The following is a 15,531-nucleotide window of genomic DNA, read 5'->3' as shown; positions in this document are numbered from 1 at the left end:
ACGCAGCACATGTGTCTCATCACCAACGTAACGGTTTGTTGACAGTCTTCAGTGTCGCGATGAGACTGAAACGGCTACACATACGATACTACCCACCAGGTAATATACACTGTTAAAGTTTTATATTGCATACCATTCCCGTTATGCAGTTTTGTTGAGTACCTGGTTACTTGAAAAGCTCGCATTTAAAAAAGAAATCTTGTTTTGTTGCTGTGTGCAGGAATATTCCTGGACTACGAGAAAGGGGGGAAGCTAAGGACGAAATCCATCGATCTGTTAAACTTGACTCCAGAGTAAGTATGATAATCAAACTAGCTGTGATAAAACAATACAATACAAAAAAAAATACAACTGGTCATTGTTATTTTATGTTAGCTCAGGTCAATTAAATAATATTAATAGATAAGCCTACAAGTTTTTTTTTTTTTTTTTTATAAATTAACGTAACATTATCTACGATTAATAAATGCGTTAGAATTACTAATGTACAGAGCCGCCTTAACCTAATGTTAGGCCCCGGGGCTGAGAGGTTTTGTAGGCCTCCCATCCCCTCGATTTATAGAGTCTCATTTTTAAAAAGTGTAATATCTAACTTAGGTAATCTACATCACAGTTGAGAAATTTCCACTTTATGCAAATGAGAAGCGATTTTCACGAGCGACAACCAATAGGAAAGGACCCTTTCAGTGGACCTCAGCTCCCGTCACCGTCTCGAGTGCAGTGCAGGCAAGACAGAAGAGTTCGAGGGCGATTTGACTGTAACTACAGTCCACAAACATGGATATAATAAAATGATGCATGGAAAATAAACTGTCGACAGTCTCAGTGATTCATACATTTATAGTTCGAGTGTTGTAGTTTTATGATGCAAGTTTAGCACTGCTGCAGTTCATTCGGATGACGTTTTAGTAATTTATGACAGTATGAGTGAGTTTAATTTGTAGATTGATCGATCGTTAATCTAGTAAATTATTTAACCCTTAAACAGGCAAGAGTAGAAAATGATAAGCAACATAATTTCGTGTCATTTTTTATATCATCTGGACTTAAGTAAATCTTATCCAAAAGAATTTTTGAAAAATGTGATTTATTTTGGATTTTATGAGCTGTGACTCCCAGACCACATTGCCTGTTTAGGGTATAAAAAAAGGACTGTAACTGTAACTGCCATTGCACGTTTGAAACAATTATATCCTATACTTCAACTCATATAATGCTCATATAATGCTGACATATTATATATCATTGGAAAGCTTACAAACTCAAGATTCAGCCTGTGAAAACCGCTTTGAAATCGGACCTTGCGTTACCATAAAAAAAAAAAAAAAAAAAAAAAAGGTAAAAAAATGTTGGATTTAGGTCAGGCTGACTAATTGATCACAGATAACTTGAAGCAAATCATGTGACCAGCGTACTCAAGACAGACAGGCTGTATCAGTTTAACCAGAGCCCGTCTACGGAGAGCCTGTCCACTCCTTATTAAGCCCTATTGTACCGAATTCTGGTTGTAGTACCACCAGAGTTCCATTGGGGGCGCTCGCCATGAGTGCAAAATGAATGGGAGTCAATGGGGCTAGACGGCTAAATTTGTCTCTTTCACCCGATTGCCGTTGAGAAATCTCAGATGTGATTGTAGATTTTGCAAGTTCAACATGGGTTTTAGGTCGAAAGTTGAATGAACGAGTACTTATGTCGTTTTGATTTCTTACAGGTTGAGTTGTTGTTGCCCATAACACGCTAGCATTCTGCTTATGACGTCAGCATTCTGACGTCATTGACATTTTGAAAGACTTTTTTAAAGCAAATAAGTGACTCTAAAAAATCTAACACCCAGCAATGTGTAATTTCTTTGCATCTCCTTTCGAATACAACATTCAAATTACTAGACAAAAAAATATATCCTGAGAAAAGTGGATTTTGAGGGGTATACCGCCATTGACCTCCATTCATTCTGCACTCGTCCTGTGAGCGCCCTCATATGGAATCAGAGTGGAACTGCAACCAGTTCAGAAGCCGGAAGTGTAGTGAGAGTGAAACTTCTCCCCATATTAGACATTCTCTGGTTTAACCCTTTTTACAGTCTATGGTTTAACCTGTACATTTTATACTTTGTACAAAAAAAAAAACAACAACCTCAGATTACAAAGATTGTTACAAAATTGAATACAAAGTTAATCCCTTTTTTATACCCAAAAGTGGCAATGTGACTCAGGTGTAACATAATATATTTCAAAACGTGCTAAATAACACCATGAACAACATTTTTATAAATTTTCAGCACCTTAAGACAATGTTCATAATTAATGTTAGCAGTGTTAGTATTATTTTTTCAAAAGAAAAGTAAGTTTAATATATATTTACTTATCTCAAAATCTGAATGTCCTGCACCACTGGCAGCCATGTTGGATTTAGGTCAGGCTGACTAATTAATCACATTTTTTTTTAAACAAATCATGTGACCAGCATACTCAAGACAGACCAGGCTGTGATAAATGATAAAAGGATTTGATGAAAAAATCATTCTTACGCCCTGAAAAAGACTATGTTACACCCAGATCACATTGCCAGTTTTAGGGTTAATCCACTGAACACTGATGTGTGGTAATATAAAAACACTCTCCCAACAGCATACTGTTTCTTTTGAGCCTAATTCCTAGTCAAATTAAAATAATATAGTTGTATCACTTGTGATGGTGTTTTGTATAGATGTGGCCAAACGAGCAGTCTACCAATAACATTAGAGCGACAGCACTACCAACGCCCACAAGCGACTTCACAGTATAGAGACTAGTGACATACAGCGACAAAATCGTTGGCTGTGTGAACGGGGCCTATGGGGCCATGTGGGTCACTCAGTCAGCAGACATGTAACGTGCAGATTAGAGTGATTGACAGAAAACCTGACAAGTTACAAAACAATATGACCTTTTCAGCTCATCATGAACCTGAACATGGGAGGCCCCTGGGCTTCAGCCCAGGTAAGCCTGTGTAGGGCTGCACAATTAATCGCAATTTACATGTAATCGCACTTAAATCGAGATGGCTTATAAAATCGCAAAGGCTGCGATTATTTGTTATGCGCAGTTTGTCATTGATGTACGGCTCTGTAAACGCTGCTCCATCTGAAAGCACTGTGAGTTTGAGTCACTTATAACGTGCATTTGAAAAAACAACACCTGTCAAACATCTTTCCAAACACGAGAATCATTTATGAACCTCTTTTTAATAACATGCAACATTTAAAGGAGTCATAACCTGCCATTTTCACTTTTCCACGAGAATCAATGTATGTTATGATCGACTAACGATTATACACTGGCCGGGAAGCCGATATTTAAAAGTGAAGCGTTTGTTTACCTCAGGGTAAATAAACCAGCGCGCGTGCACGCGCACTCAAATACGAGATTTTGATTTCAGCTCCCTCTTGACGTCATGAGGTAGTAGGATATACCATATATGGACACCGCAGCAGGAAGCCCCCCTTCCCCTCTCCCCCTCATATTCAGTTCAGTCGAAAAAGATGGAGAAACCGAGTGCACACCGGACTTGCTCTGTGGTTGATTGCCATAAAAAACATGTAAGTGTGTTTTATCTCCCAAAATCGGACGAAACTATCAGGGACCAGTGGATGAAATTCATTTTTAATGACGCTGTCCCAACAACCCTTTCAACTGGCGTGCAGACGACAGCCAAAACATCGCATTGATCTCGCGAGACAATAATGCCTTCAGAAATAAGGGTAAAAGTAGGTCTGTGTTTATTTTTTTTTCCACTTTTCTTTTTTAGAAGGGCCTGAAAGACTATAATACAGCAGTAGGTATCCAATGTAATACTAGGTTATGACTCCTTTAATAACATGCATTTACTCCAAACTCACTTCATAACGACAGTTGAGCTCCTCCTTCTGTGAGATGATGTGCCTTCTTACACAGAATAAGGCAGTCGTGTATTTATAAGTCATGTTTAATCAAAGCGTTTCAATCTTCTGTTTATTCAGCTACAGCGATAGGGATTTCCTGGAATGATGCGCTGTTATTGTACTTCTGCGGCGGGGCATATTTAGCGTGTTTGCATGAGAGCGCCCCCTGGTGTTCAGATGGAGCAGTATTTACTACCAATCGGCCGCACTCCACTGACAAGCTGCGCATAAAATAATCGCAGCCTTTGCCAAATCGCGTGCGGTTTTATCGCGATTAATCGTGCAGCCCTAAGCCTGTGCATTAATGCGGCCTTGCTAATGTACTAATGTAATTACAAATTGAAACCTACCACTGTTTATTATTGTTTATGTTTACTAATGTTAACAAAGATTTTTAAATACTCTAACAAACTAACATTAACATGACCTTATTGTAAGTGTTACCAGTATAACGTACTCGGTTACTAATGTAACTTCGGTTCCCTGAGAGATAAGGGAATGAGTATTGCGTAGCTATACACTATGGGAAAACTCCTTTTCTCGAGAATATTGAAGCCTTTATTTTAAAACGCAGTGCAGCTGCACAGCGAGCACAGTGCAGGCTGTCTAAGCGCGCTGATTGGCTGGGCTGCGGCAACTGCACGAACCTATGGCGAAGCTGCGAGGACGCGCAAACCTATCAGGCGCTACCCACCTCGCGCGTGCTGAAGCGCGCCAAAATGGGCGTGACTGCTGACTATATAAGCGGCCCATTTCGCCATAGGAATCAGGTTAAATTGACTGAAGCCGTGCTATTAGCTGATAACTTCGCTCTGACTACCTCCTGGAGCTAAAAAGCCTGAGGCTTATAGTAAAGGTAAGGTCAGAATCCAACGGGGACCGGATGAATCGGGGCCTTCGAAGGAATATATAGGCTTGGGCCAAACAGGGGCCAAGACCTCCTATATAGAAAGGACTCGTGCCTGCACGATTTTGTAAAATCGTTTGTAAAAAAATCGTTTGTTGAAAATTTTGTAAAATTTTACACATGTGGACGGCGAAGACCAGCCGGCCGCCGCACCAATGTCATCAATTGGTACATCACTGGACCATGCCCATGAAGAGGCCATGCTTGTTTGATTTATATATGACGCCACTGCCATGTTGTCCGTCCGGACCAAGAGATGATGTCCTGCCAGGTGTGGGAGGAAGGTTTTTAGGGCTAGAAAGACCGCTCTCATTTCGAGGCAGTTGATATGTAGGCACTTCTCCAAGCTCGACCAGAGGCCGGAGGCAGAGCCCCCTAACCTAATTTGGAGGCGTCCGTTGAAATCACCTTCCTCCTTGAAACCAGACCCATGCTTACACCAGACTGGTACCAGCTGTTGTCTTTCCGAGGGGCCGGGGCTTTGATACAGCCTGGTTTACCCTGATAAGTAGGCAGCCGAGCCGCCATGCATTCAGCCAGTGCTAAAGGGGCGCATACGCAGTAGGCCTAGTTGGAGTACTGATGACGCAGAGGCCATAAGGCCCAGTGCCCTTTGAAACGTTCTGAGGGGCTTGAGGGAGCCCGCTTTGAACGAAGCAGCTAGCTGTTGAATAGAGAGAGCGTGGTCTGGCGTGAGCCAAGCTCTCATCTGAACAGAGTCGATAACTGTTCCCAGGTACGTTACGTGCTGGCTGGGGGACAGTACACTCTTGTAAAAGTTTATCCTGAGCCCAAGGCGTTCTAGATGGCTGAGGAGCCAGGTTTTGTGAGTCTGTGACTCTGCCTCTGACTGGGCCAGAATGAGCCAGTCGTCGAGGTAGTTCAGAATGCGCATTCCTCACTGTCTCAGGGGGGAGTAAACGTACGGGGTGCCAGCGACAGTCCGAATGGCAGGACTGTGTATTGATAGGCCCGCCCCTCGAAGGCGAATCTCAAGAATGGCCTGTGATGGGGGGCCATTTGGATGTTAAGTAAGTATCTTTCAGATCCACTGAGAAAAACCAATCCCTTGGGCGAATTTGCACGAGGATTTGTTTGGTCGTCAGCATCATGAACGTTCCATGAGGGCCTTGTTCAGGTGTGTGAGATCTAAAATAGGTCTGAGGCCGCCATTCTTTTTCAAGCAAAGTGTCTCAACTGAAAAAAATGCTGCGCTCGTACGCTGCCAAAACGCTCTCAAGCGCCCATAGCTAGGCGTTTTCAGCAGAGCGCCTAGCGTCTTCAGCTGGCTAAAAACGCTTTGGTGGACACACGGCCTTAGACAGCCTGCACTGTGCTCACTGTGCAGCTGCACTGCTTTTTAAAGTAAAGGCTTCAATATTCTCGAGAAAAGGAGTTTTCCCATAGTGTATAGCTACGCAATACGAGTGAAGCGTTCTCGAAAGGGAACTGACTTCATGTGCTAAAGGAGTGTGTATTTTCCTCCTGTAGGACTGATGTGAATGAGCTGCTGTCAGACATTCGAGCAGCAGAGCCTCTCATCACCTCATCCTGTGTTGAGCAGGTGAAAGTCCTGATCTGCAAACTACAGGAGAAAGTCGGCCAAAAGGATGAACGCAAGTTCTACCTTTTCAGGGTACTGATAAATACTGACCAGTCATGCTCAAACATATTTAGGCCATGCATATTCGATCTACTTTAGATATTGTGATTCCAGGCCCCAGCTTTGAGATGCGGGGTGGGCCGAGGGATATTCCTGGTGGGCCGGAGGTGTTCCGTTAACTAGATGCATTACTGTTTGAACATTGTTTTGCTAGATTTTACTATTTTATTTCTATGACAAAAGGGGCAGGTTTTGAAAGGGACTATTAATAACACTGCTATTACTTTGTTGGTTAGACTTTATTTTAGTGTAATTATAAATGTAAGTACTGAGTAGAATTAATTAACTACATGTACTTACTATAGGGTTAGGGAAGGATGAGGGTTTGGTTTAGTGTTAGTTGCATGTAATCATGCCTCATTTATAGTTATTATTACCAAGGACAGGCTTCTATTTTTTAGAAGCACAAATTATTAATTTTATGCTTCTGTGTAGCTTCCTGCTCGTTTTAGAAAATGTGGTGATTCATTTTTCTTTAATTAATTACTCACCCTCATGTCGTTCCAAACCCGTAAGACTTCCGTTCATCTTCAGAACACAAATGAAGATCTTTTTGATGAAATCTAAATCTGAATTTGGGCTTTTATTTACATATAAATATTCAAAATAAACATATAAACTTCTGTTTTTGTTCACTGATCAATGTTTATGTGAATAAAAGTCTAAATTAAATCTGTTCATCATAGTGATCGTGTCTCTTCAGAGAATTTGGTCTAAACCGCTCAATTCATATGGATTAGTTCTATGATCTCTTTATGAACTTTTTGAAGCGTCAGAAAGATTTTGAAGGAACAGAAAGCTCTAAGATTTCATCAAAATGATCTTCATTTGTGTTCCGAAGATGAACGAAAGTCTTACGGGTTTGGAACGACATGAGGGTAAGAAATTAATGACAGGATTTTCATTTTTGGGTGAACTAACCCTTTAATCTTCCAAATGAATCTCACATGTCAACTATTACTATTATCAATTTATGGAATATTAAGTTCTTTCATATCATTTGGGGAATAAAACTGTTAAAGAACATAATTTTGTGTGTGCAAAATGTAATGAAAGAATCGGAACAAACTCTGTATTGTAATTTTAGATGATTTTTCATAAAATTTCATTCCAGTAATTTAACCGGTTATTTACCGTTATCCAGCTTGTTATCTGATAGCATGAAAACAGTTATCAGGATGAAATGATCAGGTTGTTAACAGGTTTCCACCTTGTTTATCTGATTTCATGAATTGAACATCGCACCAAATTTTGTAATAGTATTTGGTGTTGGGCCTTTGGTGCTTTTATTCCATACCACCATGCTTATATATACATTTGAATGATTATCTGAAGACATTTGCTCTGATCAAGACCTCTTATATCGCTATTACCCACAAGATGGCAGCAGAGGGAAAACTGCTGTTTTTGTAGATCAAAGGCATAGTAATTATGTTTGGAAATTACACAGTCAAGCTTATATATCTGAAATGAATTAATGTGGTAAAGTGCTTCCCCCCCAAGCATTCGTCTTCTCTGTTTTCGTCTACAGGCACTTCAGGCTCACATTTTGCCCCTGACGAATGTAGCCTTCAATAAATCAGGATCGAGGTGAGTTTATCAGCTGTGCTCACATGCCTGCTCCCCCTCTCTCCCTCTAATTCTGCCTCTCTCCCTCACTTTCCGTCTGTTTGCAGTTTTATAACCGGAAGCTATGACAGGACTTGTAAAATATGGGACACCGCATCCGGAGAGGAGCTGCACACTTTGGAGGGTCACAGGAACGTTGTGTATGCCATCGCCTTCAACAACCCTTATGGGTAACAGCACCGCTGCGTCACATTTGATCATGGCTTACTCTTAATCTCTTTTTTTTTTTCTCTGTGAAGTAGAGAATAGCCCTCTCTGTCTCTTTCTGCAGGGTTAGGGCACTGCAGGCTAACTGGTGTTGTTTTTACAATGGGACCATTTGTCACTTTGAGTCATAAAAGGAGCCTTTTTCCTTTTTTCTCTCTTGCTCTCTATCCCCTTTCTCACTCGCTCTCTCTTTCTCTCTCTCTCAGAGACAGGGTTGCCACAGGCTCCTTTGACAAGACCTGCAAATTGTGGAGTGCTGAAACGGGGAAGTGTTTCCACACGTTTAGAGGGCACACAGCAGAAATCGTACGTCTGCATTCTCACTTCCCTCTCCCTAAAACCCAACATAGCTGTTTTCCTGCATTCACACTAGTCTCAGCAGTTTGAAGAGCAGTTCACCCAAAAATGATCATTCTGTCATCGTTTACTCACCCTCGTGTTGTTCCAAACCTGTATGACTTTCTTTCCTCCAGAGATATTTTAACATCAAACCTGGCATGACGTTTCTTGATATATTTCAATGAATGTGAACTTAAAGAAGATTTAAACCATTTAATTATCTGTTTCTCCAACAAAGGCTTTGGAGGAATATAGGAATATAGAGTACAAGTTATATCAGGTATTTTTATGATGCTTTTATGTTGTTTTTGCTGAATGTTAGCAACCAAGCATGTTCCCTTTGACTTCCATTGTATTTTTTGTCCATAAAGTGGAAGTCAGTGGGAACCAAAACTGTTTGAGAAAAAACTCCACAGAAGAAAGAAAGTGGAATGACATAAGAGTGAGTAAATGATGAGTGAGTAGGACAGGACACCTAACACAACAACTTTAGGGGGCCTAAAGACAACAGTGTAAATGAAAAGTTATGAGACTAAAGGCCCTTTCACACTGGATGCGTAACGAAAAAGCGAAACGAAAAAGCGAATAGTTCGTGTGCGAATAGTTCGCATCAAAACCATTCACATCAGCCGCGACGCGAATTTGCGACGTCTGTGACGTTCAGAGCTTCAACATTCCAAAACTTTCGCGCCGACAACTGAGAAAACATAGACACTTCATCATCATCATCCAGTGAAGACGAGCTTTTCATTTTCTTTAAAAGACAGAAAATAAGGTTTTGGGTGCAACCAATCTTAAGAACAGAGTCTGAAGGGGAGTATGCTTATGTGCAGTTTTTTGCGTCTTCACACAGTGCGTTTTGTAATGTCACTACACATTACATGTAACACACGAAGCGAGCGAGTGTGTGTGTGCGCGAGTGAGTGAGCGAGTGTGTGCGCGCGAGTGAGTGTATGTGTGTGTGTAACAAGTTAAAATCATTCGACTAGAAACTGTAGATATCACACAAAGAATGTATAGTATACTAAAAGCAGCATAGTCTCACTACATTTTGTTACATGTTCAAAGTAAACACGGTCTCTGTCTCTATCTTTGACGTAATAGTGTTAGCTTTCTATCCCAAATGTAGTTTAGCCTGCTAGCCTACACAGCACAGGACTATACAACGACTAAAACTATCACACAACACACTCACAGTCGTGATAACCGTGTTGGTTGGCAATGCTACGCCACACGTTGCCTTTCAAATCGTTGTCCTTGTAGTATATGATTGGCTGAAGCCTATTCTGTCGCCGCAAAAGTAAAAAAAAATCGACATCGAAGCGAATAAAATAAAAGTCGTTTTTTCGCCGCAGCACATTCGCGTTCGGTGTGGAAGCACTCATTACACAAACAGCTGATCGAAAAATAAAACCATCGCGCGAATTATTCGTGCGTCAAAATCGCGTCCAGTGTGAAAGGGCCTTAAAGTGGACCAAAATAAGATCCAATCCACTTTCAAGGTCAAATGCAAAGAGCATGTTTATTTTATATATTTTAACTGAACAAATTACAATTGTTGGTGAAATTGATCGAGGCCTTTTTGAACCCATTAGACAACATATCTGACTATCTAGGGTGATCACCAATTTAAGTATGCTGAACAAACTGTGTCGAGGGGTTTGACGTGCCAGACGTGGCAGAACCCTGTGTATGTATATTAAGTTTTCGGAATCGATCAAACACCATTTGTCATTCTCTAATTTTCTGTGTGTGTCAACTATTAGGTCTGCCTGGCCTTTAACCCTCAGAGTACCCTGGTTGCTACGGGCAGCATGGACACCACGGCTAAATTATGGGATGTTGAGAGCGGGCAAGAGGTGTCCACATTGGCTGTACGTATTATCCTCTTGTTTTTCTGTATTGTTCATCTTAAGCTGCCGCCTATCCGCCTTCATCATTTCCCCCTCATCTGCTTTTCCCCTAAGGGATTTTTAATAATAATAATCAGTGAAAACTCACCCATGCGTATGTTTATTAATTAATTAGTCATCAAATCTTACATTACGAGCATTATGGGATTCTTCAAGCATTCCACATTGTTTAGTCGCACAGCAGCGTAACGTGCACACGGAGTGCAAACAGATGCGTCACGCGACGCGGTCTGAACCGAAGCTGTGTAGAAACGTCTGGATGGAGGGATGAGACGGAGCGTTTGGAGGTCTTTTCCTCTCCGCAGCACATGGCAGAGCAGTGTGTGTGCGTGTGTGTGTGCTGCGTAATTACCCCTCTTAACTCTCCAATTATTTCTCTATGAATCTAAATTATGAATAGCTCCGTGAGTTCTTACCGATGAATTGGGGAAATTAATATGATATTTCTTTGCTGAAGTGAAAAAGGGGTGCTTTTCTATTCCTCTCTCCACTCACAGCATTTCTCTATTCAACACTTTCTCAGGGTCACTTCGCCGAGATCATCTCTCTCTCCTTCAACACAACGGGCGATCGGTTGGTCACAGGGTCGTTTGACCACACTGCCATTCTGTGGGACGTTCCGTCTGGCAGGTCAGTGTGTACCCCACAGTTAGTGTTTAATGCTTTAACTTCTTTTCAGACAGCATAATGGCCTTTTTTATTTTGACTGTCTCTCCCAGGAAAGTCCATGTTCTCACAGGTCACCGTGGAGAGATCAGTTGTGTTCAGTTCAACTGGGACTGTTCCCTCATCGCCACGGCCTCTCTGGATAAAACATGCAAGGTTTCTGTTTCTCTTCACTCTAAGTCTCGTAAAAGAGCCTCTTAAATTAAGTTGTCATTTTTAATTCTTTAACCATATTTAGTTTTTCCCTTTCCAATGTTTGACGGTTGCCTCATAAACAGCTTGATACCAAGATGCTGAATCAAATTAATTTGGTTGTTATTACCTGGTTTTTATATATTTATGTAGCAAGGTTTCTGACATTGAAAACACAACAATTCTGGAACAAGACGTGGGCCTGTTTGAGTTTTATTTAACTTTTATTTCAAAAGATAAAGGAAAATTAGATTTTTCATGATGTGACCCCTTTTTCTTGCATGTTGCATTCACTTTCATCTGTCTGTGTAACTCTCTCCCTCTGATTGTCTGTCCTAGAAGTGTGAGGGCTTTTAATTATTCAGCACAGTCTGATTTTTCTGAAAAACAGTGAGACAAATTCCTCCTCATTTATACACAGTTTTACAGGTTTTTAGAGTGTCAGTTAAATTGGTGTGTCTGTAGTCTATGGGAACCTATTATGCCTCTTTTCAAAGTCTTGCCCCATAACTCTCAGTTATGGTAAGGAGTATGATTTTTCCAAAACACACTCAAAGCGGTTGACCAATCACAACACACTGGTCCAGCCGACCAATCAGAGCACATTGCGCTTTTCAGGAGGAGCTTCATAGAGACAGGGACTAAACAGAGCGTTACTGACAGACTGGGAAGAGAGGAGCTGCAATAATGTAAAATATGTGAAAATAATGAAGCATGTAAGTAGAGCCCAAAAACCTTGATTTGTTTTTGGGCTCTACTAGAATAGGTTTTCATGCTTGAATGTTCAAAAAACACATTATTTTCACATATTTTACATTATTGCAGCTCCTCTCTTCCCAGTCTATGAAGCCCCTCCTGAAAAGCGCAATGTGCTCTGATTGGTCGGCTGGACCAGTGTGTTGTGATTGGTCAACCGCTTCGAGTGTGTTTCGGAAGAATCGTACTCATTACCATAACTGCACGTTTCAGCACACTTCTATCTAACTCAACCAGGCCTAGCCCCTTTATTTAGAGTATGCCTTGGGCGGGAATTATTTAAATGAACAATATTGTGATGTGTTCGTTCCCGAAAGAAAACTTAAAACTACAATGGAGGTGTTTCAGGGAGTTCAGAAACAGTGCACACTGATATAGAGAATAACTCTCTTTGGAGTGACTTTGTGCTTTGTACATTTTCAGACCTTTTTCATGCTTACACAGCAACTTAACACACTTAAGAAAGATGAATATGTAACAAAGCATAATAGGACCCTTTAAATAATAGCATTGAGATGTCTGCATGTACATGTCGGTGTTAAATTAATGAGAATGTGCAAATTCCATTGACGGGAACTATGGGTGGGACACACACTGCACCCTTCACAGTACTCACACTTGATGAGTGAGCAGGGCAAAGCGATGCCCACTTTCTTATGGAATTCACCCAAACGAATGTACAGTGTGTTTGTGAGGCTGTTTTGGTCATCATGTGGTTTTAGTGTGTTATATAACAGGTTCTGTGTGTGTTTGTGTGTGTAGGTGTGGGACGCAAACAACGGTCAGTGTTTGGCTACTCTCTTAGGTCATAATGATGAGGTGTTGGATGTGTGTTTTAACTACACTGGTCAACTGATCGCTACGGCCTCTGCTGATGGTGAGACATCTCCATCTTCACACATCACAACCTTTCAGTCACATTCACATTCAGTGAATGAACAAAACCTGCCTAGAATATGTGAAAAATATATATATGTTACTCTAAAATGAAAAGTAATCAAGTAATGAGAACTACCTTTTCTGGGAATGTGTGTACAAAACATCTTAATGGGCCCTTAACAAGTCTTTATTTTCTTTAGACAAAATATATGGGGATTGTGGGGTAAGATGTGTCAGCGAGTAATCTGTGGCACCCTTAATCTAGCAGACCCCATAATTTGTGATGTGACCATAATTATATAAAAAAAATACGGGTTAATACAAATTAATGCAGAAATACTATTACCAAAACTGTTAATATGATTAATTTTTATAGTTTCATTATTAAAGTAATCCGATTGTGTGAGCTGGGCATGTTTTCGTGACATTCACCCATAACAGCTGTGGTGTATGCGTGCAGGTACATCAAGACTGTTCAGCGCTGAAACGTTCCAGAGTTTATGTCAATTAGAGGGTCATAATGGAGAGATATCAAAGGCAAGAAATCACATTCTCTCCATCCTCACCCTGTCACTCATCTTCGGACTCAATAATCCTCTCTGCTTTTCTCATATCTCTTCACTCAGTCTCTTTCTTCATCCGCTAAGGCACTCATTTCCTTCCATTCCTGTTATTTCCTGTCTAGGTCTCTTCCTGTTTATATCCACCTGTTCTGCCCTCTTGCCTTCATCCCAGCATCCTGCCTGTCGTTCGTCATCTTCTCAGCATATTCATACGGCCGCTTTCTTTCTTATTGCTCTCTCTTGATCTGTCCGCTCTCCTTTTCTTTGGCGTATCCCTAAACGATCTTGCCGTAATATCCGCGCTCCTTTCTTTTCCATCCCCCTCCCGACCGTCATCATCATCACCAGAAGATTTCCATTTCCTGTATAAAGGTGATAACTCAAGTACGCACATACACACTTGGTTCTTCAGCGCTATAATAAAACGCCTGTCATTTCACCACAGGTCAAGTTAAGTTCAGCTGTCTTTCTTTCCGACTGACACTTTCTTCCTTCTCACGTTTTTCTCCTGCACGTTGAAATAGGATGTTCTCACATGCAAAACAAAAAGTAATTGTTCCATGATGGAATACGATAACGAGCCGTCCTGATGCATTATCATAACACAAGGCAGAAATATAATTTGCTTCTTATTTTCTCCCTCTCCGTAGGTGTGTTTTAATCCGCAGGGGAGCCGTGTTTTGACGGCGAGCGTGGATAAGACGGCTCGCGTGTGGTGCGTGAGCACAGGAGTGTGTTTGCAGGTGCTTGAGGGACATTCTGATGAGATCTTCTCCTGCGCTTTCAACTATGAGGGAGACACCATCATTACAGGCAATTACACGCACCTGCGTAACACTCGTACATGCACAAAAGTAATCATACGTCAGTAATTTCAAGCCTTGTTGTCAATCTTTCCACAGGCAGCAAAGACAACACCTGCAGGATCTGGCACTGAGACGGCGGCTGAACGCTGATGTTACAGTATTCTTTTCTTACACCTCTTTGGATTAAGATATTGTGTCATCTTGTCACATTACCATAGTATTTCTATTCACGGAAAACATGTAGTATGTGTTGAGGATATTTTTGCTGTTTGCTTAAAGAATATTCTGGGTTAAAAACAAGTTAAACTCATTTGTGGTATGCTATTAATTAACATTTTTTGGATGGGATTTTTTGGATTGGTTGTGAGCTCGGACAAACACTTCCTGTTTAATGTCCCGCTGGTAGTGTTTCAGACAGCTCCGTACGTTAACAATGGAGCGTTTCATAGTGTTTGAACTTGGACTCAAATATAAAGAAATGCGGTCAGAGTTCAGTAAAGTTGGCAATATATTCACAGATTCGAACTTCACCTATTTCCAATCATAGTAACGTAGACAACAAGCTACCAATTTTCCTCAAAACAAGCTTTATAATATAAACTGGTCTCTATGAGCAGGCGGCTGAGAGACAGTCCGAAGGGACCGTCTGCAAAGTGCAAAACCCACATTTTATATTAGGAAAAATATTCAATAACTTCACTGTAACACCCTGTACTGTCACCAAATTCACTTCACACATCACTGCTTTCCTGCTGGTTATACCACAACATAAAAATGCATTTCTATGATTGTTTATTATGAAACCAAATCAATAACTTTACACTGTTATTAAAAAATATATATTAAATAACTTCACACTGTTATACAGTGTAATGCCATCAAATTCAGTAAGTAATTATCATGCAAAAGCTATGGTTGTAACAAGTATGTCAACACCATTTGTGTAAAGAATAGACCTACTTATTTTGTATGTGCTATTACTTGCCAAACTAAGTGTTGAAGTATGACCAGAAGGAGACCATTGATGTGTAAACTGAATTTGGTGAGGTGACACTAGTGTGTAACATTGAAGTTAATGACTATTTTGGGGTT

At 40.8% G+C, this 15,531-nt stretch overlaps 1 protein-coding gene across 1 annotated transcript; it reads left to right on the top strand.

The window, feature by feature from the left end:
• Nucleotides 1–52: 52 nt before the first annotated feature.
• Nucleotides 53–14,799, top strand: daw1 (dynein assembly factor with WDR repeat domains 1). The gene is made up of 13 exons (XM_084409484.1): nucleotides 53–99; nucleotides 221–293; nucleotides 6,318–6,462; nucleotides 8,021–8,079; nucleotides 8,166–8,288; nucleotides 8,532–8,631; nucleotides 10,431–10,538; nucleotides 11,101–11,207; nucleotides 11,297–11,399; nucleotides 12,954–13,068; nucleotides 13,531–13,607; nucleotides 14,284–14,446; nucleotides 14,536–14,799. The coding sequence occupies exons 1-13, from the start codon at nucleotides 60–62 to the stop codon at nucleotides 14,568–14,570; spliced, it is 1,248 nt and encodes a 415-aa protein (XP_084265610.1). The 5' UTR covers nucleotides 53–59; the 3' UTR covers nucleotides 14,571–14,799.
• Nucleotides 14,800–15,531: the final 732 nt, after the last annotated feature.

The sequence above is a fragment of the Rutilus rutilus genome, assembly GCF_951802725.1.
Source record: "Rutilus rutilus genome assembly, chromosome: 5".
Lineage (NCBI taxonomy): Eukaryota > Metazoa > Chordata > Actinopteri > Cypriniformes > Leuciscidae > Rutilus > Rutilus rutilus.
The sequence above is the reverse complement of the archived record's forward strand: the minus strand, read 5'-3'. Positions and strand labels throughout refer to the sequence as shown.